The 27,158-nt window shown below is 53.4% G+C and overlaps 5 protein-coding genes across 5 annotated transcripts; all 5 read left to right on the top strand.

Annotated features, from left to right (window-relative positions):
• Window positions 1-6,079: 6,079 nt before the first annotated feature.
• On the top strand, window positions 6,080-6,385 carry CORC01_06897 (uncharacterized protein; the record flags this gene model as incomplete). The annotated part of the gene is made up of 1 exon (XM_022618535.1): window positions 6,080-6,385. The coding sequence occupies one exon, from the start codon at window positions 6,080-6,082 to the stop codon at window positions 6,383-6,385; it is 306 nt and encodes a 101-aa protein (XP_022475014.1).
• Window positions 6,386-7,081: 696 nt separating this feature from the next.
• On the top strand, window positions 7,082-8,757 carry CORC01_06896 (uncharacterized protein; the record flags this gene model as incomplete). The annotated part of the gene is made up of 4 exons (XM_022618534.1): window positions 7,082-7,160; window positions 7,212-7,453; window positions 7,506-8,276; window positions 8,341-8,757. 4 exons carry the CDS (start codon window positions 7,082-7,084, stop codon window positions 8,755-8,757), a joined length of 1,509 nt encoding a protein of 502 aa, XP_022475013.1.
• Window positions 8,758-10,598: 1,841 nt separating this feature from the next.
• CORC01_06895 (cellulase) lies at window positions 10,599-12,140 on the top strand (the record flags this gene model as incomplete). The annotated part of the gene is made up of 1 exon (XM_022618533.1): window positions 10,599-12,140. The coding sequence occupies one exon, from the start codon at window positions 10,599-10,601 to the stop codon at window positions 12,138-12,140; it is 1,542 nt and encodes a 513-aa protein (XP_022475012.1).
• A 1,171-nt stretch (window positions 12,141-13,311) lies between these two features.
• Window positions 13,312-15,978, top strand: CORC01_06894 (uncharacterized protein; the record flags this gene model as incomplete). Its single annotated transcript, XM_022618532.1, has 4 exons — window positions 13,312-13,398; window positions 13,504-13,722; window positions 13,786-14,504; window positions 14,556-15,978. 4 exons carry the CDS (start codon window positions 13,312-13,314, stop codon window positions 15,976-15,978), a joined length of 2,448 nt encoding a protein of 815 aa, XP_022475011.1.
• Window positions 15,979-24,255: 8,277 nt separating this feature from the next.
• On the top strand, window positions 24,256-25,908 carry CORC01_06893 (ammonium transporter; the record flags this gene model as incomplete). The annotated part of the gene is made up of 3 exons (XM_022618531.1): window positions 24,256-24,325; window positions 24,395-25,318; window positions 25,373-25,908. 3 exons carry the CDS (start codon window positions 24,256-24,258, stop codon window positions 25,906-25,908), a joined length of 1,530 nt encoding a protein of 509 aa, XP_022475010.1.
• Window positions 25,909-27,158: the final 1,250 nt, after the last annotated feature.

Here is a 27,158-nt window from a genome sequence, read left to right as displayed (position 1 = left end):
TCTTGGCTTGGGTTCACGGGTGGGGGGCCCCCGGGAAAGGTGTGCACCCATCAACGCCTTCAACAAGCACCTCGTACTGTCAGCAACACCTTAGGTACCCTAGGTGAATGACTATCCACGATTGATAGCCGTTGACGGAAGTCTTCAAGGTGCGCCCTAGGAGCTTCAAGTCAGGCCGACGCGTTCTTGGTCGGCCACCAGCTTGCGCAGTGCGGAGTGCGGCGTAGCTTCGCTGCCCCTGGGTTACCATTTCGGGAGGCTGGCCAAATGTGGCTAGTTTCCCGTTCCACCTGGCTCTAGCGACCTCCCGAAAACTGCTGGTCGCCCGGTGCCGGACCCGCTCGGTCGGCGCTGTCTACGCCTCCACGACTCCTACGGATCTGAGTGGTTTTCCCTCCATTTTGCCCGGGGGACTCCGTTGCCTAATGTGCATCCGTAGGTGCCTTCGTACTGCACCCCGAGACTGATTGCCAGGGGAAGCACCTAAAACCCCGACGGGCCTTGGCAACTCGGAATAGACCACGGCCACGCACACCACCGGCGGTAGCTCATGCCATTGTGACCGGCAGGCTCTGGTGTCATCATTGCCCTCCATCAGCGTCCTCAATACCCAGTGAAAGATTTCTGCAGGCATTGTAGATGACTCAATGGGTGTTTCTCTCGCAACAGGAGCCATGCTTTTCGCTTTTCAGCTTCCATGATGGACGCCTTCTGCGGGCCATGGCCCCCGAGCCACCTTGGCGATCTTGTCCGGCTCCGGGTCATCCCACCGAGGGTCTTTTTTGGATCTTGGCCGACTATGCTGCAACCGGGACCGGGCGTCGTGCGTCGTGGTGGACTTCTCTCATCGATTCGTCGGGTCACGGAGGTTGGTTGGTGGTTTTGGCCAAGTCGTCAGTCATTGTGGCCATCCCATTTTCTGTTACCGACGTTACAAGCGAGCCGGCCGTCTCCTCCTCTGTTGCGACGATGGGAAAAGAAGCCTCATTCTGAAGTGAGTGCAAAGCAACACCGCTCACTAGCTTGCCCCTTCCGACTTTTCTTCTGTTGCTGGCAAGGGCTAGACTCGCGGTAGTTGTTACATTGAGCATGCATATAGCGGGGCTCTCGCGATGACCATGGTTCGACTTCAGGTCCCGACACTGTGGTCAAGGCCTCTTTCCCCAGTGGCCCCTTCCCAGAGTGGCCCGGATCCTCAACCATTCCAGAAAGAGGTGACACCCTGATCGAAATGGTGGCTCATCTGCTAGTCATGAGCATTCTGAATTCTTTTCTCAGAGGTCCTTTTACACAAACCGAAATGAAATTATTTACCCATGGTGGTAGAGTCGAGTATTGTTGTATCCGTATGGCGGGCCAATTCGACCCAGGCAACGGGTATGTCGATGCGCAAACCTAGTCAGATAACCCAGAAGTTGATTGCAGGCGTGATGGCTGCCAAAGTGAGAAAAACAAAAATGACGACGGATTTGCTTTGTCTCTCGGAGTCCAGGCTAATGACATGTACTTTGACTGGATTTAGAAAGGTGGCCGAGCGACATACTTGCGGTATTTCCGCATCTTCGAGAAGCCCTTCCGAAGGCTGTCACACCTTGCTAATGCCCACGCCAAGCTAGGGTCCCTACCTGTGGCTGCTGATAATGGCAGGTCTTGCTTTTAGCAGACATGACAGGACGGGCTGCGACCAAGACCATCTTCTCCCGCGCAATCGCCCGAGGCACAATGTTGGGATTTTCAACGATCAATCAAGAAGGTGATAACAGTCCCTTGTCTAGATGGTTGTCGTGCCTGCAGCTGTATGATGCGACGGCTGAAGTAGTGCCTCGTCTTGGTTGCAACATTTAATCTAGCCGGTTTGAGGGCTCAATAGTTCATGTTGAACCAATTAGATGGATTCGCTGAATCCCAGATTTCTCATGGGAAGAGTCGATCAAACCGCCTTCCAGTTTGTGCAGATGCTCCGGTGATGCGGCTTGCCGTACAGAGGTTACTCGTTGTTTCGAGTTTTCCCAGGATCGACAGCCTGGATGCAGAGCAAGTAGACTTGACAGGTGCCGTAGAAGCCGAACCAGTGACTGACTGGTGGGCGTTGATCTCAGAAACACTTCCCGTTCTCACTGGTAGTCTTAAAGTATGCCGTTCGGCCAAAACACCAATTGACGCCGATAGGAATCGAACCCAACTTAACCTACTAAACGTACCCCCCGCTTCACACGGTGTTGACAATCCAATCGCCTTCTTTGGGTCCCCTTTTCTCCTTCTTATCCGACGTCATTACTGGACTTGTAGATTTTACAATTTGATAGTGCGTTGAAGTTTATACTGAGTTAAACTTGGTCGGCTGTCACCAGTCCGCGCCTACAGAGTAGCGTGTTGACTTGTCTAGTGCACCGTCCGGTACCAATAAATGAAGACGCTTTTATGACGCCCGGGGCTAGTTGAGCAGTGTTGCGGGGTGGTGTGCCAGGGGTAAAAGGTGTGGGTGGGATTGCTGCTGTCTGGTTGTCTCTGGTTGACCGAAATGGACATGTCTGTGCATGAACAAGGGTCCTCCAACTCGAGGGGGGTGGCATCAAGGGTCGCGGAGCTGCGGATAGTCTCTCCTACCGCGCAGCGCAGTGTCGGCTGCACCCCTATGTCAGGCACATCTTTCGCCGTGCGAAAGACTTACGTAGCTTATGCAGAAGTCAGGGTGGTTCAGAACCTGCAGCAACGGGCATTGAGCCGTAAGGCGCGCCGCGACACGAGTTGAAATTTGCTTTTTGCTCAACGGGTCCCAAGTTTCGACACACTTAGGGCTTCTCAACCCGTCAATGAAGCACACAATCCAGCAAGGAGAAGGCCTTTCTTTCTCATCGATCGATTAGAATAGTTTCCAGGTTGTTGGGCCTCGTGGTTGGCCGACACAAGCCAAGAGAAGCACCACCCCCCATCATCGCTCCAATACTGTGCTCCACGGTGACTGCCAATCGATCTGCATAGCAGGGGCTCGTATGGGCAACGAAATAAGACATATTGGCCATTCACGTCTTTCCGATCGTGTCGTGAGCGCTGACAGGCTCGGGGACGGCACGCCATGCGACCACTCGGCGGCATAGGCGCTGACTTTTGATTCGGATCACAGACTCGTTCAAGGCCATCACGCATCAAAGATTATGTTAGCCCGGAGCTGTAGCGCCTCGTGATCATGATTGAGCTGGAGCTGAGTGCCGAGTCCGGTATTCTAGACTGCGAGGAAGCAAACTTCGTCTTCAGTTCATAGAGCACTTGGTCAGTTCAGTTGGCCATCCACCCATCATTAGTGATAGAATGCCAAGGCCTTACCCCAGAGATCTCTTTTTGGCCGACAGGCAATTGGTATGCCTTGGCATGATTTCTTGAGATTGGAGGCGGCTGGCAAAATGAATGGTGGAGCCCCCTTTTCTGAGTGCACTTGTTGGCTTTTGGCCGTTGAGAGCATGGCAACCCTGAGAATGGCCGAACTTGTCTGGGCAATGGGCATCGCTATCAATGCTGGCGGGAAATCCTTTTGCTTGCCGACTCGCAAGGCCGACTTCCTTGCTTCAACAATGGCAGCTGGAATTTTGAATATTTTTTTTTTTTAAAAAAAAAAGAGAGAAGGAAAAACACACTGGTATCCACGTACGCCGCTGGCGAATATTGTCTATCAGTCAGAACGTTGGCTCGTTGCGTGCTAGCGGTCGACTACCGAAGCCGCTGCCTTAGTCGTAGCTAGCACAACGGCGGCGGTGCCGCCCCTGGGTGTTGATTGAACGTTGGAACGAGTCTGTTGCGAGACATTGCGTAAAACCCTCATTGCCTCCTCCTCTCTCTGCTTCTCTCATCTTTGGGAAACTCTGAGCATGAGGTTCCTGAAAATGAGCAAGCCGAACCGCCGGGTTGCCTCTCATTCAGCTGGGCAAATGACGTAACAGATAGGGCATTGCTCAGCCCTAAACTCGGATCGCTGCTTTTGCCCTCTAGGTATTCATACGTACGAATACACAGTACTCGGAGAAGCGTCAGAGCTTTACAAGTTCAGGGATACCATGTCGGCTCCTAGATGTGGCCCAGTACGAACACTATATCGACAGACATTAAGAGGCGTATCCTGCGCAGTGGCAGTCGACTGCAACGTCCAGACTCGAATGTGGGCCAGTGTGGCAAAGAGTCGTCAACTGAGATTTCAAGAGCCGCCGTTCAGCTGACTCGCGTGCACTAGCCATGCAGTTTTTGGCTATAGTTCAGCCGCCTTCGAAACGCTCGCTCAAGTATCAAACAATGGAGAACCGCTAAAGTAGCTCGTTTAGCTGGTCTTGATGCATCTCGTTGCTAGAGTTTCGTAAAGCAATGGTCGACTCAGGAAGCAAAAGCTTGGGCGGTGAAAGAAGCCGGATGAAGCTGAACTCGGCCGATGATTGTCATCGGGTAGCACCTCGGCTTCGTGATGGCAAGGGCTAGAGTGAGACATGCAGACGCATTGCAACGAGAAAAACGCCAGTGAGAGACATTTGACTGGCAATGTCTCGCTCGGTGCCGTGCCGAGGGAGCGGTAGGTGATGGAGGGGAGGGATCTGAGTCAACTGACCGTCGGTGGTGCACCCGATACGCGCCACACCATGCGTACAACGTAGACAGCGTCGATAGCAGGCCGTGCTATAAGCCCCAAGGCATGAACGGTTGGTAGAGGCTGAGGTGAGGTGGCATCAGCAGAGCACAGCACTGTTGGGATTTGCCGGTGACAGCCCTCGATTGGGTTGGCGAGAGGGCGTGGAGAGCCATGCGCGGCGTGCTTTGTATGTATGAGTTCTCTGGGGAACGATCTGCCGAATCATGGCCAAAGTGTCCGTAGTGACGAGAGACTAGAAAGGGTTGAATCGAGGTCAACTTTAGATCGAGGTCGTGGCCTAGGACAGGGTCACGCGGTTGGGGTTGAGTTGAGGCGGCGGCCGGCGGGCAGCGGCCACGGCGGCAAGAGCACATCACAGGGACCTGAATGACGGAGGCAGGGGAACCCGAGGGACTCATTGTGGCCTTTCCCAATCCAGCCGTCGACCTTGCCTTATGTCATGTCTGACACGGGTAGCCAGAGAAGACGCAGCCTGGTTTCTGGTTGCTCCTTCCATATCATTGCTGAACTTTTCTTGGGCAACGCCACCACCCACCATCTGACGGCTTGGCAGGAACAGGATGAACAAGTAGGGGAGGACTTGAAGAGTCGCGGTCCAAGAGCAAGCAACCATGGACGAAGGCAAATTGGACGGCATGGTGCCCATCAAACCAAGGGCAAGTCATGCTGTGCCCCCCTGGCGTGATGGAAAGGCATTGATGAATGAGGGGACTGCAGAGGCACAATTCGAGCCAACCGAGATATTGCGTCTGGGTGAAGGTGCCCAAATATGTTTTCAGCACACTCGTCGACACGGCTTGTGCGCATTGTGAGTGGTGAAGTGTTTAGCGGGACGCCGTGGACTTGTGGACAGGTGCTGAACAACACCGGGTGGAAGGTCCACCGAATACCCTCGCTGAGGCCTGTCTGCGGCCTGACTGGTCTCTTGCCCGGTGGGGCCACTCGATGGGCTTCCAGGATTTGGTCCGCCACGGAGCATGCAGCACCTTAACTGGAGGTGGACCGTGGAATTCCCGGCCACACGACAGCAGCCCGGCCAGGTCGAGAGTCCCCGGCCGCCGATATGGGTCTCTTGACTGGGGCCCATTTATCCATCACACGCCCCCTCCCCCTTTCACAATTTTCCCACCCCCTCCCCCTCTTTCTGGCTTCCTCCTCTGCTCCTCCTCTGCTCCTCCCCTCCTGCGTCCGTATACGCCATCCTCCTCCTGTCTTCCAGTCTTTCTCTCCTTTAGAGCTTCTTTTTTCCCTTCCCGGCCCCTGGTCTGCATCCACACACTCACACCCTACCCCACCAGGTCTCACTCCTCCGTCCATCGAATCCAACAACACAACACAATGGAAACCATCAAATCCCTCCTCTCCTCTCTGCTTTGTGCCTCTCTGCCATCCTGGGCCTGGTCCATCAGTCCCTCAATTCCGTTCTCACGCTAACCTCCACCCCCTGCCATGAAGACTGTCGCCTCCCCAACAGGTCATGCAGATTTCGATGCATCGCCTCACGCGAGGCACAGTGAGCTCCGTCCCAGCGTCGCCGCCAGAGAGGGTCGTCGGGATTTTTCCTACAAAGACGCCCACCATCGTCACTCACGTCTCTCATTGGCCCCTGTCCACGCCCAATTGCCCATGTTAGTCCCAGAGTTGGCCGACCCATCACACACAAAATACCCGTTCCCGAGTCCTGCCTGGTCCGTTCAGTCGTGGTACCCCGGCATCTCTGGCCTGGACCCCGGGACCAGCGCCGCGACTGGTTGAACGAGACTGGACGCCAGAGCGGCCGAGTGAAGGAGAGAGAGACACACCCGTACCCTCTGCAAGAAACTTGAGCGGACGCTACCCAGTAGCTCACGCATCGTTGTACATAATGATGTCCCACCCTCCTTCCGACACGAGGGTTCTCTTGAACTGTTCTGGGCTTCTTTGTCGTTGCTTCTGCTCGCGTCTCTCTTTGATACCACGAGTTGTTGCTGCTACGCTACCATCGGCCGGCCTCGCCCTGACCTAACCTGTCAGCTCCATTTACGGACCATGACGGTAGCAACATAGCCAGGCGATTCTGCTGCTTGCCGCAAAAACCTCGACGACAACTTACATGCCGCCGTGCCTCGTTCACCAAAGCGTATTCAAACACCTGGGATACGAATCAAGTGACAGCAAACCTTGGACTTCAGCGGGACTGAGGACGTCACTGGGGGATTCTGTACACACTGCACGTCTAGCAGAAGGCCTACGACCCGGAAAACAGCCATCAGGATCACAGTTGTCATTGCCACGACATATCGTCACGATCAAACGCCATTGATATCCTGTAACACTACCCGGCACATTGTTCAAACTGTCATCAGTTTCCGGAAGAAGGCAACGATTGAGCGACCACTAGTGATTTTTGGCCACAAACGAATACCTCAAAAGCTGTGGATGTACTAGCCGCTCACCAGCTATAAGTCGACCATGGCCAACGACTCCCTTGCAAGGGGTGGCTGTCCCGTGCCATTCTACTCTGCGAGCCTATTTCCGATCGATGAAGGGTGTAAGTCTCACAAACAATGGCATGACAGGCCATGTCGTTGACCTTCTATAGTTATTGACGGCCGGCTGTGCCAAAACTTGAGCCCGACCTTGCAATGTTGCTTGCCTTGCCCGCTCACTGATTGGGTCTACCCGGATTACTTCAACACTCTGACGACGGCGGCCAACTGGGTCTGCGTTGCTAGCGCAGCATGCTGTCTCTTCCTGCTGATATCATGGGCAGTTCTGCCTGTTGATAAAACCTACAGACATTACCTAAGCATTTGCTTGACAATAGCCGTGTTCATCATGAACGTAAGTAGCTCTGCCTCCGCGAAGGGAACTGGAAGACTAATCTCTGCTTCAGCTTGGCTTTGTCGTGCCTCTCGCCGACCAACCAGAGCAATGCTACAACGAAATCACACCGCACAGTATGAAGTCTAGCAAGGTCTGCGGCGCATCTGGGTCTTTCCTCTTGCTCGGAGGCTGGGCCGGTGTCATGTGGGTCTTCTTGCGATCGTTGTCCCTACATCTTCAGATCTGTTGGCAAGTTGTCGTGGGTCGCAACTTTATGATCTTTGCCCAAGCTACGGGCTGGGGTATTCCCCTTGTTGGCATCATTGTTGCTCTCGTCTTCAGCGGCGTGTCCTTCCGATTCGGGGCTACGTGTCACATCAACCACAAGAACAGTCTTGCCGACTTCTGGATACCTCTTCTCGTCTTCGCCGGCCTCACAGTCATAATCCAATTTGCCACCTTCGGATATTGTATCAAGGTCTACCTTGCCTCCCTGGCTGATAACAGTGCGTCAACCGAAGGGTCGAGTTTACCCACATACAGCAACAGTATCCAGACCATGAGCCCTCGCCAAGCGTACCGACGAGTGAGGCGCGTCATTTCGCTCCAATGGAGAGGTATCGCCATTGTTCTCATCATTGTTGCCGACGTCATCTTTTTCTCCCTCGTCTTCGTGTTCCAGGACAACACCGTCCAGGCGGTACACGATGACCAGAGCATTGCCCAGGATTGGGTTCTCTGCCTTATCGGCAACGGAGGAGACAGAACAAAGTGTTATGACAAGGCCAAGAACATGGTTGTTAATGAGGCAACCATCACGGCGGTCCTGATTCTTCTGGCGGTAAGAAGCGCGCCGCGCGTCTCTATTTCCGCTTTACTTGACACAGCTTACTGATCAAACCTAGATGAATGGTATCTGGCTGCTCTTCCTACTGGGTCGTTGGGCCATGGTCCTTGGCTGGATGGACCTTTTCACTTCCTGCCTAGGCAGAAACAAAAAGGAGTTCGTATCGGTGGATGCCCGATACGACGTTAAGAAAGACACACGTGCGTACGAGATGCTGTCTAGAGACTCGAGCGCTGTTGTAACACCAATCTCCCCAGTCAAATCACCCGTTGTAAGTCCCAATAACGGACGAAGAACGCCGGACTACTTTGGGCAGACCGCCCGCTACCAGCCGCCGATGCGGTCGTTCTCGAGCCCTCGACCGCCACAAACACCCCCAACTTGGGATGCGCGAGCAACATACGCTCGGCCCGAGTCACGATCCCGAGGCGACGGGTTCGATGACATGAACCCACTTGGGATGAACAGGATATAATGAGACGATGCGGCTGGCCACGGCGGCGTGACAAGATAAGGACAAAGAAAGAAAGAAAGAAAGAAAGAAGTTGGCCGAAATTTGAAGCGAGAAAAGAGATCGGATAAAGTAAATCATACTTCAAGCGCCGATTTTAAACGCGCACAAACCAATACCCCGACAACCTAACATGAGTGGCACCATTCGGCTGAACTTGGATTCTGCCCACGCTCATGGTAAACATCAGCCAATGTTAAGAGAGATGATGTAATGTGGAGGAACCACCGGCCTCGTCGGCCATGTCACTATGTCAGAAAAATTCAATGTAATATCAGCGTCGGAGTCTCGGTCTGAGTTATGCCGTGAAGGAATGCGAGTAATCGCTGACTCCACATTTTAAAGACCAAAAAAGAGGATTATGGGAAGGTCGGCGGCGGGAGCCTCTCTCTTGTTGGTGGATGGCCTCGGCGCCTCGGGGCGGGAGAGGAACGTGAACAGCGGAACGAATCACGATTAAGGGATATGTGGGAGCAGTTGAGAGTCCGAAAAATACAAGAGTCACGCGACAGCTTAATGTCAAATGGCCTTATCAAGTACCGGATGTGCATGCCCAATGGCCCAATGAGTGGAAAGGCAGGGAAACTACCGAACAAGGATGGTGTGTTGTGGACTTGTGGAGGGATAATAAGCCCGCCCGGAAGATGCGGAATGGCCGGATTCAAGAGTGATGCGAGGAGCGGAGGAGCTAAACAAATCTCAGCAAGCGCATTGGAGCGACCATTGATCAAGTGCCATGTCATGGCTTCCCAATGCTTCCGCTCCGGCTTCTTCGGAGACCAGGACTGACTCTGCCGGCCTGGGCTTATGTGATGTAAGCGGAAGTGCAACTTGATTGTTCGGTGATGGACGGACTTTTCACTCATCTGCCCATCTTTCGATTATAAGTAGATTGGGCTTCCAATGGGAGGAAATTTCATAAGGAGCGTATCATCTTTTCTCACTCATATCAACAACACGTCACATTTACTGAGATACCGACGGAGACACGCGCATGACTTGACAACGAGGCAGCAACCACGACGAACAGTTGATCCTAGCTTACACCAGAAGGACATCCATCAACTCCTCGTTTCAAGCTTAACGACGAACTTTGAATTCACTTGATCCAAGCCACCACAACTGCGAAACAGAACAAAAAAAAAACCTCGTTTAATCCGACATCCAGCGCGTGGGTCGTCAAGGACAACAGGTTGTGCTCAGGTTTCGCCTGAACGTAAGGCGGAAACAAATAACGAAACCGAGAGCGAGAACCACGACAGCGGAAGCTGACCGAGGGAAAGCTGACCGAGGGAAAGAAAAGATAAGAAAAACGGACACATAGAGGAACCTGTCATTCCGCCAAGACGGACGCGGCTTGACATCGACAAGGTCTGTGCACGTATTCGGTGTGATAGTTCACTATCCGGCATCGAATCGAGACGACGAAAGAGACGAGACGGAAAACATCATTATACCACATTCACTGTGAAAATCCTCAAGGAAGGCCAAATAAGAAACATTTCGCTTTAGGGAAAAGTCAAAAGCAGAGACGGGCAGATCCAGGCGTGTGAGGTCATCTTCCTGTTCACTGGATTATCGGCATCGTCGGGACAAGCTCTCCCCCCGGCCGCCATCCGTCGGATTGAGGCTTCATCCTTGCAGCAGGGCTGGCGCTGGAAAGAGACTAGTGGACTCAGCTGTACACCACCATCAACCGCTCAAGCCCACCGCTCCCGGAGCCCCGATCCCGCCAAGGGAGACTCGCAGCCCTCAAGGTGGTGGTGACTGGACCACAGTCGGTTATCTCATCCGGAACATTAGTAATGCCATTCACCGAGATCTTCCAGCTGAACCCCGGCTCGCTGGCCAGGGTTTGGCGCTGGAGCTCGGGACGTCCCCAACCTGGGACACGGGTTGATGACATCGAGCAACCGAGCACTCCGCCAGCCAGAGGCGGTGTCTACCTCCCGAGCATAGACAATTCTGCGACAACCAAAGATCATGGAGCCTCCACCGGCATCTTCTTCCGCAAGATCTCAACGTCACCACAGCTCTCCTCACCAACAGCAACAACACATTCGAGATTAAGAAGGAGAACCTGCCACGTCGGCTTCGTCAGATTCTCGTCATTCAGGATGTTCTTCATTCTGTCCCTCATCTTCCTTGGTGGCTACGTCCACTACCTGTGGAAGGCTGAGGCCGCTCTCGGTGTACCATGGGTGCCCGATCCGGAGGCCCAGCTGTTCCAGCAGCGGCCCCTCTTGCCTCCGGCCCAAGAGTCCAGCATCGACACATACTCGCTGCCGCTGCACACAAAGGGCCGGGACATTGTCGACGAGGAGGGACGTCGCTTCAAACTCTTGTCCGTCAATTGGTACGGCGCCAGCGATGAATTGAACATTCCCGGCGGGCTGGACGTCCAGCACCGCGATACCATCGCACAAACCATTCGCGGGCTCGGCTTCAACAGCGTGCGCCTGCCCTACAGCGACGAGATGGTTATCACCGACCCCCTCATCCCGGCCGAGCTGGTCGCGGCCAACCCGGACTTGATCGGGAAAAAGGCCCTCGACATCTTTGAAGCGTGCGTGACGGCGTTGACTGACGCGGGCATCGCCGTCATCGTCAACAACCACATCACGCACTCGACCTGGTGCTGCGGCGCCGACCCCTGCGACGCCCACTGGGCCAACGACCACCTCGGCCCACTGTGCCGCATCAGGCAGACCGAGGAGGACTGGATCCAGAACTGGGAGAAGATTATGCTTCGGCTGGTCGACAACCCGGGCGTCATCGGTGTCGACCTTCGGAACGAGGTGCGCGGTGTTTGGGGCACAATGACTTGGGACAAATGGGCTACAGCGGCCGAGAAGGCCGGCAACCGGTTGTTGGAGATGAAAAAAGACTGGCTTGTCATCGTCGGCGGCACCGAGTCCGGCAACGACCTTACCGGCGTCGCCAAGAGGCCCGTCGTGCTCGACGTCCCGGACCGCGTCGTGTACTCGGCCCATGTATACGCCTGGTCCGGTTGGGGCAGCCTCGAGGGCCGGTACTCGAAGCGGGCGTATGCGTCCTTCGTCAAGGCCATGCGGCATAATTGGGCCTATCTCGTCGAGGGCGACCAGGCGCCCGTGTGGGTGGGCGAGTTTGGTGCGCCGCACCAACCAAGCATCGGGGACGCGAATTACTGGAACAACCTGCTGCGCTACCTCAAGGTCATTGACGCCGATTTCGGGTACTGGGCCGTCAACCCGCGCAAGCCAAAGGACAACGTCAAGGAGACGTACGCCCTCGTCGAGGACGACTGGGTCACACCCGTGCTGGACTACCGGATGAAGGACATGGTGGAAATTATGAGGGCTTAGTGTGCTCCGCAGTTTTGGCTGGATGATGTTTGTCTGCGAGAGTCGCGAATCGAAGGGCTCTTGGCAACGATGTGCATTTGATACGAGAGATGGGTTTTGCTTGTATCAAACCCTCCTGATGGCGTTTACGGTTTGGATTTATTGTAGGCACTCGATTTTTAAGGAGTACCAGCTTCGGATACCCGGCTTTGGTCAGGCACGAGCTAGACGGTCACTGACGATTATGTCATAAAATTGGCGGATAGTCAACTTTGGTATTATGATGAAGGTCTGATACAAGCAGTTGGATTCATGAACAGCCAGCGATTAATGAATAGAATACACTTGGACAAGCTTTTGCCGACTCTCGTCACTTTCTCATCTCATGTGAGGCATTCGCTCCTGTTGAACGAAGTACTGCTGATAGAACTTACATGTCCGGGCCTACTATGTCATCCACGTGGAAGAGGCAGCTTTCAAGAACCCCGTAACAAAGGGGTCAGTCAATGGCTTTAAATGGCGTTGATGAAGGATCGGTCGGATGGCACGACCGTGACCTTGCTTTTGAATTCGTCCAAGCCGTGATTGCAGCGACTATTGTCCGTGACCAGAGGCGTGGAGCAACACCCTCTGCCTACTGACTTCGAAATGATGGTTTATACATTGTATGTCCGGAATGTTTCCTCCCCGCAAACAGGCTCCCTGAAACAGTCGACCCCTCCTCTCCAGACAAGCAACACCAGCAAGGTGACCCCAGCACCATCTTTGGAAGCTTCCCCCTCTCCTCCACCCCGGGAACGTTATCGATAAAAGCAAGACGCAGGTGCCACTCGACTCGTTATCGATAACGGTAAATTAAAGTGGAACCACCCCTCAGTGGGTGCTCGTGAGGGATGTGGGAGAGGGCGGCACTGGTGGGTGGTGTGGCCATTCGACGACAAACGGATAGAGGGAAGCAACGGATGAGCACAGCCGGGGGTTAGGAGGCCACTCTCTGGACCTTGCCTTACACCAACCCACTTCTCGCGCCGCCCAACGCTTGCACACTGCAGTCTCCAATCGTTGCGAAGGCAGTGCTTCTATTCCGTCGGAAGTAGGTCAAGCATCAGACCCCATTTCAAATAACCAGCAAGGGGCGGCTCGTATGTCGCGCGCGAGGCGAAAGGGAGAGAAAGACTCCAAGGTGCGGTAGATGGCGGGCCAACAGGGTCAGTGTCATGATCGCGGCTTCCGCGAGGCTGTGCTGGGGAAGTGTCAGGTTCAGACCTGTATCGATCGGGTACGCGCGACACCCTTACTTTTAAAATATCTATCCTTTTTCCCAGGCAGCGAGGCCTTTACAGCTTTATGCCGCATCGTCCTGCATGCTGACTCTGTCTCATAGTTTGGCGACGGAGCTACCGAAGTGATCAGGCAACGCGAGCGCGACCATCTGAACGGCATCGAAAATGATACACTTGTGCAAGGCGTCCCATCTGACCAGATCGTGACTGGTGTCGAGAATGAAGAAGCGGGCAGCTCACAGCAAACGATTTTGGAGAGGAAGATACCGAAGACACCGTACTTCAGGAACAACCTGACGGCTCTGTCGCAGAGATACAATGTTGGAACCCTTGCCTCGTCGGATGATATGAGGATGGCTCTTGGTTAACGACCCTCTTCTCAGCTCTATTTCGCCGCGTACGAAAATCGAATCTTCGTCTACCGCCCCAAGGGCGTTCCGAAACAGGCACTCCCTCAGGAACCGGGCCTCATCCTGGCCACAAAGCCTGATAAGATCGCGCGACACATAGGGGGCACGCTAAACGTACGATTCCACCACCAGATCAACCACGTCGCTATTGGCTTCCTTGGGAGAGAGGAAATCCTCGTTTCGGTCTACGATGACGGGTCGGTTTTCGCATACTATATCCGGCAAATTGCAGGTTACATTGAGCGCATAGCATCTGGTTGTCGGAACCCCAATCCGGTGCCGACGTACTTCTTCCGCGAGAACGTTGGCATTTCGGCATGGGGCATCGCAATTCATCAAAAGTCGCGGCTCATCGCCATCAGCTCCAACAAGCGGGAAGTGACCGTCTTCGCCTTTGGGCTCTCACGGCTACCCGAGGACATGGAATCTCAGGCAAGACCTCTGGATTACTGTGAGAGATCGGTTCTCAAGAGGAAACGAAATTGGAGAATCTGCATACCCCTGGGTGACGGAGGGCACAACATCCCCAACCTCTCTCTCTGGGATGACCCCCAGGGCTTCGCTGAAAAGGTCGTTGCGAACGATATCTATGGGACTACCTGGATCTTGGACATATGGAAGGTCGGAACGGCGCCGTTCAAGATCTCTCACAGAGCCAATATACAAGGGCAGTGGGCATTCCGTAATCCAATGTAAGCCTTTGTCGCGTACTCCAATCTCACGTCTGCTAATCCCAGTGTCAGGGGCTGGGGCGTCATTGTTCTTCCGTACGAGAGTTTTTTGCCTGCACGATCTGTGACGGACCTACTAGGCATGGATGAATCAGACATTATGAACGCGAAGAACTCTCATGCTGGGCGATGGATTGAGACCCAACGGGGCCTCTCTCGCATTCGCGATCATCCTGCGGAGCCGATTGCTCAACGCATGCCGGAACCGGAAACGTTCGGCCACCAACACCACGGAGCGGTATGGTTCCAGCATCAACAGCCAGCTTTCCTCGCCGCCGTACTAAATAATCAACCGTTTCTTGGGCTCCCAGGACCTCCGCTGCCGCCACTGCCGCCGCCGCCTCCCCCTCCTCCGGCACCAGACGACGACAACAATACCGCAGAAGGCGGTGGTGCACCTCCCGCGAATGTCATCACTCCTCCCGGCGCTCCAGCGGTGCAGAACGCGGTTCTGTTTATCCCAGATCACGAAGATGACGACGATGGGTGGAGCGAAGAGGAGGAGATTCCGGAGATTCCGGTCGCAGCGTGGGATGATATGCCTTCTTCTGCCTTTGATAGCGAAGACGATGACAACCAAAACCTGAATGGACCTGATGGCGAGGATGCGAACGAGTTCGTTTTCATCGAAGAGGCGCTCTCTGCAGCGGAAGAAGACCATGGCACCGGCGAGGGCATGACGCAGATTTTACCGCCTGATGGGACCCTCAGCTTCTTCAAAAACACATCGAACCACGACTTAAGCGGCTTTCAATCTTCCTGGCTTGACATGGTGTACACGCCCCATGATGGAAAGACATACGTTTCTCCGACGTCGGTCATCGGACGCCTCCAGTATCTACGTCGGCCTCTGTTGAAGAATAGAAACACAAAGGAGCAGGATAGGGGCGTCCTCGAAGAGCTTGGCAGCCGATGCTGCATCTTGCGAACCTACGAAGAGGATATTGAGATGCGTAGCATCAACCCGGACGACGGTGCGGCGGTGTTCTGCAAGGACCCGATCACCTGGATGTATCCGCCTCACCCCTTACTTCAACATTCCGAGCGGCTCAACATGATTCTCCATATATCGGAGCTGTCGCTCGTGGTGATCGGGTCCGCAATGGGCCGGGTGATATTGCTGACCCCGACACGCTCGCGCTACCACATCCGCGGGGACGGCTATAAGCTGAAGCAAGGATTCCGGATCGATCGGGTTCTGCCCACGCTTCCGGACGAGAAGGCTGGACGTCGGCCGCCTCGGGGGCTCTATGGCATCGCTGCCGGTCCGATTCAGGAGGGAGGCGCGACGGGGTGTCTGCTGCGTGCCGATGATGCACCCATGCCGTCCCCTGCGTCGAGGCGGTACAGGCTTATGCTGCATTATCGAGATCATAGTATTCTGAGTTACGAGATCAGTCGGGACGACAAGAATGAGCATATTCTCATTTTTTGAGATGACGCTTCCTCTCCCTTCTCGGGTAATGATAATCTTTCCCGGGCGAAGGGGAGAAGCAGAGTCTAGGCATGATGGGAGGTCAAGGGCACTGTTTCATGAAAGACGCTGGAGGCATTCGGGTTATGCATTTTCTCTATGGGCATGACGGCGTTTTGAGGCATTTGAGAAGGTTTCCCTGATACCCAGCCTCATGAACCCCCCCTTCTCGCCGTGTTTTGCTCGCGGGAGAGGGGGTTCCGAGCGTAAGATAGCTAGGCCTTGAAAAATACGACGGAATTTGATAGTGCAATGTGTGCGATGTTTCAGACTCGTTGGAAATTTGATGTTCTTTTGGAGACTGGCTGGCAGCTGGGAACTTTAGTCTTGGGTCCCCGTTTAGGTGTTGAGGCTTTCTTCTCGTCCAAAGATAGAGAGGCGGGAGTAGGGGACGAGGTGGTGGCCGCGCCGCTTGGTTTTTAAAAAGAGTGAGACAGATTTCGATGTCTGCCTTTTCGATTATCTCGGTGGGTTTGAGGCAATGCCGACCTCGATTACAGCTGTATGCTTGATAATCGTGTATAGTTATACGTGTTCTGAGCGGCGATTCCAGCGACTGCTATCAATGCTCGAGATGGGTACTCTGCAGGCGAGTAATCCGGTTCTTGGTAGTGAATCTTTGACTATTCGAACTCCGCCCCTGATACCTTGCTTTCCCCCCGGTAATTTTTTTGGGAAAACCAACTAGACCTTGCTGCGCTTTCCTAGGTCTCCATTTCGCTTTGAATGGTACATGCAATGAATTGCCTCGCGCACACAAGACGTTGAGTTGGGAATGAGACGCCAAGGGCAGGGTAACAGAGAGTCTTTCAAGTACCTGATCGACGGCACGATGACGCGCACCATCTGAAATAATTGGCAGCCTGAGGATCTGTTTATAACGCGCGCTTGCCATCTCTATCACTCTTGTACACATCACTCTCGATTTCAAGATTGATGGGTTCAGAGGCTCCCCTCCCCTGCCCTCCCCTGCCCTCCCCTTCCCCCCAGCGTAAGACTCCAGTTCAAAGATTCACATCTGGAGATATCTTTCTGAGCTGTATGCTATCGGTGAATTGCGATTGGGGGCATTGACGGCTGTGAGGTCGTCAATTCTGTGAGAATGCTGTTCCCATGGGGTGGGCTCACCAACGCGCACCTCATTCAGGTCTCACGTCCTAGTGCCATCATTGAGCAATCGCCATGGGATTGGATACTGAACATGCTGTAATATTGGCAGCTCTCATGCTCGTTCGAAAAAAACTCGATTCCCGACAGTAGACGTTGTAGCAAACCATCGTAATTCATCATCGGCCCGAGCATGATGTCCACCTCTGATCCTTGGTCAGCCAGTAGATCTCAACGGCACCATTCTGGTGATGTGAGCGTGGTTACGTTTCAATCAACCCTGAATGATCATATTTGGATACTGTCGGTGGAATTTTCCGTGGCTCAGCATCGTTTGTTGTATTGTATTGAGGTCGGTATACACGACGAAAGCCAGATGCTTTAGGGCAGCGTTGGACTACCGGCCCGTATGGAGGCACATCCCACTATGATGTACATCCATGAATCAATCTCACATCGAAATTACCTCAACAACTCACTTACTAATTCTCACAATACGACTGTTTTCTATCTTTGTGGTTCTCATACTTAGCTTAAGTTGTGCTGGCTTTTAAATATCTCCAGTGTCGGGAGTAGACAGGCTCCAGCTCCGCCAGGAAGAAGCTTGCGGTCAAATAGAAGGCGGAGCAGATCTGATCTACAGGGTCTCGACCAGGTGGTAAACAACATAACAGCAAGGTCTCAAACATCTCTAGCCTAGTTTCAAGACCAATCGCCAACATAATCCAGGCCATCTCCGCTTCATACCATCTATCTGCAATTCATCAGAGATACATGTGACACCTAGGTAGAAGCAAAGCCTAATCAACAGCAACCATACATCACCAGTTTAATTACAGTCTCACGTTCAACTGGCTCTGAATATTACCGCTGTAGGCTTACAACTCACTATCAATTGATTCACGATCGACGAAGGGGTCGATTACCATATTGCTAAGCCCCTTTCCCTTGATCCTGTCAGTAAAATGCACGCATTGGACGAGCTCTGGAACATGTTTGGAGGGCTCTCAGATTGAAACTTCTGAAAACAGATGTCCCGTACAACAAGTCACGTTCCGGTCTGTAGTATACAATGACGAGTTAGTTGTGTGGGATCCCGGCCATACAAAATCCATATAGTTCCCCAGACATGGCTCAGACAAGTGCCATCCTTCGTTCAATGGCTTTGGGAAACCTCCCTCTTGCATTACGAGACCTGCAAACACACTCTGTATTCGTCGCGGCTGACAAACTATGCATTTTCTAAGCCCTCCAGGGTTTGATGATTATGGCATACAGATAAATACCTAGCGAGAGATATTGCTGACTAGACGGGTGTGATTGCAGTGAGATGTTGATTGGTTGATCCGGACAGAGCTTTTTTCTCCCGTCACGGCCCACCAGACGAATTTGTAGTACAACGTCGACGATTTAGTCGAATGAACGCGCTCACAGAAGTAGGAGAGTATCATCACGTAAATCGTTATGTCCTCCGGAACGCTTGTCGAAAGGCAGTCAGACTGGCAGGCCTGGCCAAGACAAGTAGGTTGTAGATGTGAACTACGACCCAGTCACTGGCACCTCGCGTCATCAGAACAAGATAACAAAAAGAAAAGATACAGGGGTTGACAGTGCATGAGCAAAAAACGTTCTAGTGGCAGGATGGTCTACACTCAACTGATATCTGTTCCTTGCGATTCACGAACCTAATGCTCCTGGAGATCGTTGTCTGATGATAGCATCTGCTAGCAGCCGTACGTCTCGAAACGTCCAAGGACTCGCAAAATTTGTCTATTCCCCTTGCATGCGTTGTCTGACTTCCTCTGCCCGCTATTTCCCAAGGCGTAGACTGGCCGATAAGATAGAGCGAGTGATGAAGCAGGCTTGTAAACGACTCTTTGGCGCCGAGCTCGAGGACAGCGGCAATGCTTGTCAATTGGCCGGCTGACAGTGCGGAGGAAGCATGGAAAACCCACTCAGTAACCTCTGGAACTGCGTCGCAACTGCCTTGGACCATCTCGACACGGGGCATCCATCTCAGTGCACCTACAATACTCAGCTAAGAGAGAGAGAAAAAAGGGGGCCGGGTCGTAAGCCTTCACGATAATGATGCGATGGATACATCATGAGCCAGTTCTCTCCCCAAAGGCTTTGTATCACTCGTCACATACAGCTGAATCCTGGAGGCTCGCAAACCTGGGACGGCAACTGAATGAGGTTTTTGTTTCATCGAAGATTCATCTTGCGTGAGTGGTTCTCGTTTCCCCCTTTCCTGGAGAATACAAGGAACAGTATCTCCGCGCTGTCGAAATATGACCCAGCATTGAATTCTGACGAGAAAACAAGGATAAAGTCAAGAATAGTGTCTGCCGTTCCTAGCGAACGACTCTGGCACCAGGTTTATCTAACTCTGAAATAGTTGACAGGCACCACTGCGCAACTCTAATGCGGCGGGACTATTATTGTTGGGCATAGCTCCAGACGGTTTCTCAGGTATTGCCAAGCTGTAAAGATCTTCATCTTTCAGATAGGTCAAATATTGAGAACAAACAATAGTAACGGCTAGGCACGTTTCGTGGATGGTATAGGAGAGAATCTGTGAAATGCACGTATCGTCGCTGTGACACCCTCATTCAGTACTATCCACGGTGTATGACTGGCACAAAATATTCCTCAGGTCTTGCGTGGCTGAGACTTCAGAGCAGAGTATGTCGTCTACACCCGTTATTCCAAATGATGTGACAATGGGAGCACTCCAGTACATCTGTGATACTACGTGTCGTTTAATCGACGTCATACTATCAAGACATGTAGAAAAAAGGCGCATAGCGCTGTGACCTTATAAGTTGCAAGAATGGAGGGGGGCCCTCCAGTCAACAACGCCCCGTCCCTTCTTCATCTTGCCCTTGCGAGCGTTACTATTCGAACAATAACCCAGATGCAAATGAGACAAGAATGCCTATTTAAACAATGGCTTGGATGTAAAGTGCCCTCTTGGTTCGTTTTTTCAAAGTCACCAGGAGAAATGTCTCGCCTGAACCCCGGTCCTCCCTTGACGACGGAATTGATGTTAGTTATCAGAACCAATTCGAATTGAGACGATGCCGTAATAAGACGCCACATAGTGATTAGTCGCATCATTAAAAGCCTCCTCAAGCAGGCCAGAAACCTGCAACACCAACTCGACATGTCTAACCCCGATCAAATAAGACCCTTCTGGAAGGGGAAAAAAATAGGGGGATGACCGAGAGAGCTCACGGCCTTCCGCCGGCCTGAGCGGCGGCGCAAACTGGATCCACATTGACTGCCGGGAAGGAGCGAGCGCCCCCGATGTGGATCCTCCTCCATCACCGCTAAGGGTGGATACTCTTCCGCTGGTGAATGGAACATGACATTTTGCGCTGACAAAACGACCGGGGTCCCGATTGGCTCATCTGGGCGCTGATAAGGCTAAGGTTTAGCGCAGGCTTGCTAGGGGAGGCGGCCGGGAACAGGGAATCTCTCTTCTCGCCAGAATTAGAGAGGCACACCACACCACACCACATATTAGACGTCATTTTTTTTTGTGTTGTCGGTTGCCCCCCAACTCCTGGGTCGCGAAGCCCACATGTCGGGTGGTTCCAAATAGGCGGACGTCGTCCAGACTGGGCAATTGTCTGGTTCTTCTCGAACACGATCACTGCGCCGAGAGTAGAGCCCCGTCTAAGGAGGTCGGACCCGGCAGTGAAGGCTCACGACCAAAGCTGGGGTGCAGCAGTATCGGCGAAGATGGCGCATGATAGGGCATAATGCTCCAGCGTGATGACATGTGCCCATGCAGCAACTTGATATCGCGGATCGTTCGACTGGTTGCGCGTGAGCTTATCAGGTTGGATGGTGAGGCGGACGTCACCAATCTGCTGCATCTCCAGTCTAGTTCATCGTTCGGTTTATGCACAACGTGTCTACAGAATGTCATTGTTCGAAGCGCTTATCCGGTGCAATGAGCGTCTTTCTGATGGCCATGGCAATAGCTTGATCTGGAGACACGCCTCTCTGCTGATCTCGATCAACTCGCGGGGACTGATGAATAGTGCGCGTGGCGTGGCAATCGAGGAGTTTAGTGGACCATGGCCATCGTTTCGGCAAGTGTTCGAATCGAACACGACCCTGCATCAGTCGCGGCTTTCGCTTCCCCCGCGTCCACGATGCTGCTATTGTCGTCTCAAACACGAGGATCGCAACGGCAGTTACTCAGCCATGGTAGCGTGAGCGACAGAAGATAGTGGCATTCCGCGCCTGAACTGCCAAGACCCGATAGTCGTCGCCCAGAGGTTCAAGATATACAGGGCGTCGATGATGGTAGGGGGTGTTTGGATAGGGTCAAAAGCAAGCGCATAAGCGTCCGGTCAAGGTGCAGCCAAGCACAAAGCGTTGATTGGAGCTTCCGGCACGCCCCAGCTGGAGATCGACCATGATGGAGGGAGCCAAGTTTGAAGGTCCCTCTGGGTTCTTCGGCCCTCTTCGACGCTGGAGTCTGGACGACCGTCGCGAATTTGGCTATGTCGCGTTAGCAAACGGTTGCCAGGCTGAATACTAATGGATTGCAACCCCCCACAAGAGAGGCACGTCTCCGGATGTGCGATGGGTCCTGCGAGCCGAGTTCTTCCTTGACATGTGCCGAAAACGGAGCTGCGAGAACCGGACTCGTAGTCAGCAAAGATTCAAAGAGCTGGCTCAACTTCTCGAGAAAAGGGATTTAGACTGAAACTTGTTTGTGTCTTCGGGCGGCCTTATCCACAGCCGTATTCACATCGCGACTGAATTGGACCGAGAGCGTTCAAATCATGCTGCGCAATGTTGAAGCTAGTTAAAGAGCCGCGGTTGTCTCGCTCGGTTGAATATGTTGATGGTGCGCGCCACACCAAAGGCTATCTCTGTGGCAGTTTAGGCTGTGGGTTGGCGTCAACATGGATGAAGAGTCTTGCCAGGAACGCATGGCCGATCTCGCCGGTCGTCCGCCTCACAGCGGCCTGACTGACTAGAGATGATGGGTGGGTTGGCTTCAGTTATTGGACGCGAGGTCGGCATCACGCACCGCGCGTGCTCTGAACCCAATGGAAGGACGTGAGACCTCTCCTCAAGAATACGGTCTTCTACACAGTGACCGAATTCCTGGTATCAAACAGGGTCAGCAAATGCCAATGCTGAGAAGCAAAGACAAGCCTTACGATAAGGTCGAGACACAACCATCAATGGTTGGAAATTGGGGGGTGAGTTGGGGGTGGAAGACGGGAAATGTCGTGAAGAGGATTGCCCCATTGGGGGGATCCCAGCCCGACACCCCGAGTCCCACCATCGCGAGGTCTTGTCCCGCCTGCATCGGTGGAGGGTAGCCGGGTGGGTCGAGCGATTGCCGGACTGCTGGGCCGTGAAGCTGCAGGGGGGATGACAAGCGTGGAAAAAAAAGAGCATTTGACATGTTGCGGACTTGTGACGGAATTACCTTACTAAACAGCCACAGTAGACAGTAGAAGCGGCGAGCTCTGAGTGGGCCAAAGGCATTTCTTTGATTCAGCCCAATTAGTGTCCACCACTGACAGGTCCCGCTTGGGGCTGCACCTATGGCATGTCTTATCTATGGCTCTGTCATCTATATTCTTGTCGTTTATCGGAGTAATGGTCTGGTCTTCTTCATCTACCATTGACTCAATGATGACAGCCAGGGGCCGGAGATGATTGGGGGGAGGCAACCAAATGTGACTGTTGAAGCTGTGTCGATAGTTTCGATGGCTTGGCTTGGCAAGTTGTCTTATGGCTGGCTGTTGCAAGCTAGGCGGCGGTGGCAGTGTCGCAGCTGGTCTGGCATTGGTTGACCATTGTACGGATACATTAGCGACCTGTCTGCGCAGAGGAGGGAAAAGATCAGGCCAGTACTGATAGCTGGCGTGAGGAAAAGGCATCAATTGGGCGATGCGAACAAGATGAGAGCAGATTTGTCCACGAGCTCATGCCTCACAGTCTCACACAAAAACATAGGTACTCACATATAGTTGTAAGAGGTATCCGTACATAGCAAGAACGAGTCATAGCAAGAGCTTAACATGATCCAGAGACGGTACTGCCTCCCCGGAAGTCCCTGGCTTTTGAACCCACTACCTTGGGTTCTGGGGCATTCATCTGAGTGAAGTCGAAGCCTTCTTGCACCCGCATCATCATCATCATCATCACTAGACGGGAGTGTCTGCTTCAGCTCATTCGATTGTATCTTCAGACTAGAGAGAGTACGTACTTTTCCAGGACTAATGCGAATGACAATGACTGTGACATGGTGGCTGGCACAGGAAAGCGTGGGGCGCGATGGGTGCAAGGGCATTCCGCGGTACGTACCAATGGAGGTTGACCTGTTGCAGGGGGGGGGCATCCCCTGGCCAGGACTTCCCCCGAACGGCCGGGTCTGGCTTGCGCTTGCTTTTGGTCGGGTCCACGGGCATTGAGTTCGGGATAGAACGCTTCAGTCTTTTTCCGCCGTCTTTCTGTATTTGCTACATTGTAGAGGCAGACGGGAGGCACCCACTTTACTCTCTTCCACCCGCCGCACCATGCTTGTCCACTCACATGTCCATCATTTGCCCAAGGTGGTCTGTGTCGCGTCTCTTATCTGCCCGCACACGCTCACTTACACTTTCCTGTCTGTCAGTCACCCATTGATTAACCTGTTGCCCAATGTCCAATGTCCAGTGTCCAATGCCCTCCCACAACGCCTCCTCCGTATGCGGATTGCCCAAACTAGCTCCGCTGGCCCAGGCAAGTGCACCCCCAGACGCTGCCAGGGATCACCGCAGTGCTCCATGCTCTCTCTGCCGCAACCACGTCCTCCTTGAAGCCACGCCGTCTCTGCCATCCTTTCTTGTAAATTATATATGATCCTTTCTGTCCCTTCCACTCCATTCCTGGCCGATTGCTCGTTTCTTTCAAGCAGGCAATTCGTCTCATCCCGTACTCGACCTACCCTGGCCGCTCGACAATCCGTCCCAGCTCTGTCCGCATCGGAGACAGCTTGCTCTTCAGAAACCATAATACTCCCTCGTCACCTCTTTTTCCTCGTCCACGCCATTCAATCGTCTGGTGAATACCTCACCCCAACCTCGATACCGCACCCAACCGCCCATCATGTCCTATACACATACCGGAGCTCCTACGGAGTTCAATGGCACCAACGCTGACTTCGGTGGTGATTCCAGTACGTCGAGCCCGCCATCCGCGACAATTGGTGCTCGCTTGGGCCGACTTTGATGCTAATCTTCAATAGCCACGACGAACCTGAACCAATGGTACCAATCCGGTGACCAGTCTTACATCCTCGTCTCCTCCGCCATGGTCCTGCTCATGATTCCCGGCATCGCCTTTCTCTACTCCGGTCTCGCCCGCAGAAAGTCTGCCCTGTCCCAATTATGGGTGGTCATGATGAGCTTTTCCGTCATCGTCTTCCAGTGGTACTTCTGGGGCTATTCTCTGACCTTCAGTGAGACTGCCACCAACGGCTTCATCGGTGATCTTCGACACTTCGGCCTGATGAAGGTTCTCGCGACCCCGTCTCAGGGCTCGCCTCTCGTCCCCGCTCTTCTCTACTCCTTCTACCAGATGATGTTCTGCGCCGTCACTGCCGCCCTCACGGCTGGTGCCACCGCCGAGCGTGGCCGAGTCATACCCTGCATGGTCTTCATCTTTTTCTGGGCCACCCTCGTCTACGCTCCCGTCGCCTGCTGGGCTTGGAATGCCAACGGCTGGGCTTTCAAGTACGGTGTTCTCGACTATGCCGGAGGCGGCCCCGTCGAAATCGGATCCGGCATGTCGGCTCTCGCCTACTCGTGGGTCCTCGGCCGTCGCAACGAGAGAATGATGCTCAACTTCCGCCCCCATAACATCTCCCTCATCACTCTCGGCACTATCCTCCTCTGGTTCGGCTGGTTGGGCTTCAACGGTGGTTCCGCTTTTGGCGCCAACCTCCGCGCTGCGATGGCTTGCTGGAACTCCTGCTTGACCGCCATGTTCGCCGCCATGACCTGGTGCTTGCTCGATTTCCGCCTGGCCAAGAAGTGGTCTCTCGTCGGCTGGTGCTCCGGCACCATCTCTGGCCTCGTCGCCGCCACCCCTGCTTCCGGTGTTATCACTCCCTGGGCCTCCATCATCCTCGGAGTTGTTGCCGGTGTTGCTTGCAACTTCGGCACCAAGAGTAAGCATATACTTGTTAAGTCTGAGCGATCACTGCTAACGTAACCGCCTCTAGTCAAATTCCTCCTCAAGATTGACGACTCTCTCGACGTCTTCGCCGAGCACGGTATCGGTGGAATTGTTGGTCTGATCTTCAACGCCTTCTTTGCCTCGAGCTCGATAATTGGTCTCGACGGTGTCAATATTGGAGTATCTGGCGGCTGGGTGGACGGCAATTATAAGCTCATGTACATCCAAATCGCCTACATCGTCGCCTGCTGCGCCTACACTTTTGTCATGTCCGCCATCCTCGCCAAGATTATCGACATGATCCCTGGCCTGAAGCTGCGAGCATCCGAGGAGGCTGAGCTCCTGGGTATGGATGACGACCAGCACGGAGAATTCTCGTACGACTACGTCGAAGTCCGCCGCGATTTCCTTGCCTGGACCCCTCACCAGGCGGAACCCGCCGGAGAGGGAAAATTCATTCCTCAGCACGGAATTGAAGAGCACCAGCACATGGCCAACAACGGAGCAAGCAGCGGATCAGATGAGCCCAAGCCTGTGACGCCTACAGGCGAGGTTAGGAGCGAGAAGGCTCCCTCAGTTTAAGGGGGCCGTGCCACTTGGAGTTGGTCACTATGATTTGAAGTTTCGGGTGCCATCTGGACCCAAAAAGCGAGGCGTTATTTACAGGATGGGATTGATCTAAAGCGATTTACTCTGCTGTTGGAAGGATATCCCGCAAAATGCGGAGGAAACAGACTTTTTGTTGTATAAATACCCCATGGTATGATGAGACGCCAAATAAAAGCGACTTTGCTATTATTTTGAAACCTAAAACGAGATAATTGGGTGAATTTTTTTTTTTTTTGAACGCGTGATGGGATGCGAGCATCGAGAGAGTTGTGCAAAGTGAATAGGAGGGGTATTACGATGAGGATGCATGCGGTGTTACCGAATGTCTCATCCTCCAGTACAACCGGAAATGATGACCAGGGAAAACCAGCGCACCATGTCTGTACGTGCTTGGCGGACTAGATAGTTGCGGTGTCACAAGTTTGTGGAATGTCAGGAAGGTTGCGGAAGGGGGGGAAGGGAAGGATCGAAACACGACCATCAGCCTTGGCGCAAGCTCTATTTCTGCTTCTGGGATGTTTGATTCGTTGGCAAACCCGACTACTGCAGTAGAGAGTAGGCCGTCGCCCGGGTCTTCCTGCTCACCCAGCCTAGTCTCGGTCAGTGGGCAGGTGAGGCGGTGCGGTCTTGTAGGTCCCCCCTCTCGTCTCGTCTCGTCCCGTCTGGTGAATGAGTGAGGAGAGGAGGTATTGGCTCGAGGATTGAGTTTGGGATTCTGACTTTTTTTTTTTACACGCGACTCGAGGGACTGAGTTTTTAGGCGGCACGGCGGATAATTGCGCTACGGTTCCTCGGACGAGCTCGTTATTTCCTGCTCTTTGGTGTTTGTCTACTCGTTCCATGTTGGCTGCCACGCGTCCGGCCCCCGTTCGTGGCTCAAGGTAATGTAAAGTATGGATGATGCTCTGCGTTCAATGCGCGACGGGGGGACACCCAACAGGATGTCTGTCTTGTCTGATTCGAACACCCCACTCAGCTTCGGATTATGATTTTCTTTTTTCTTTTCAAAGTTGACAGACACAGCGCCGTGGCATGGTGCTGGTAAGCCGACATCGGCGCCACAGAGAGAGAGAGATAATATGAATAAAAGGATGCGACTATTGGAGCGAAGCGAATGTACACAACACCGTTGCGGTTGGTAATCGAGGCAATTAATCAATCGTCCACCGGACTTGCCCATGTACTCTATTAGACCTATAGGGAAAGAATCAAGAGTACGTACT

This window comes from Colletotrichum orchidophilum, assembly GCF_001831195.1.
Source record: "Colletotrichum orchidophilum strain IMI 309357 chromosome Unknown Scaffold_53.1, whole genome shotgun sequence".
NCBI classification, from domain to species: Eukaryota; Fungi; Ascomycota; class Sordariomycetes; order Glomerellales; family Glomerellaceae; genus Colletotrichum; species Colletotrichum orchidophilum.
This window is presented reverse-complemented; position numbering and strand designations above follow the sequence as displayed.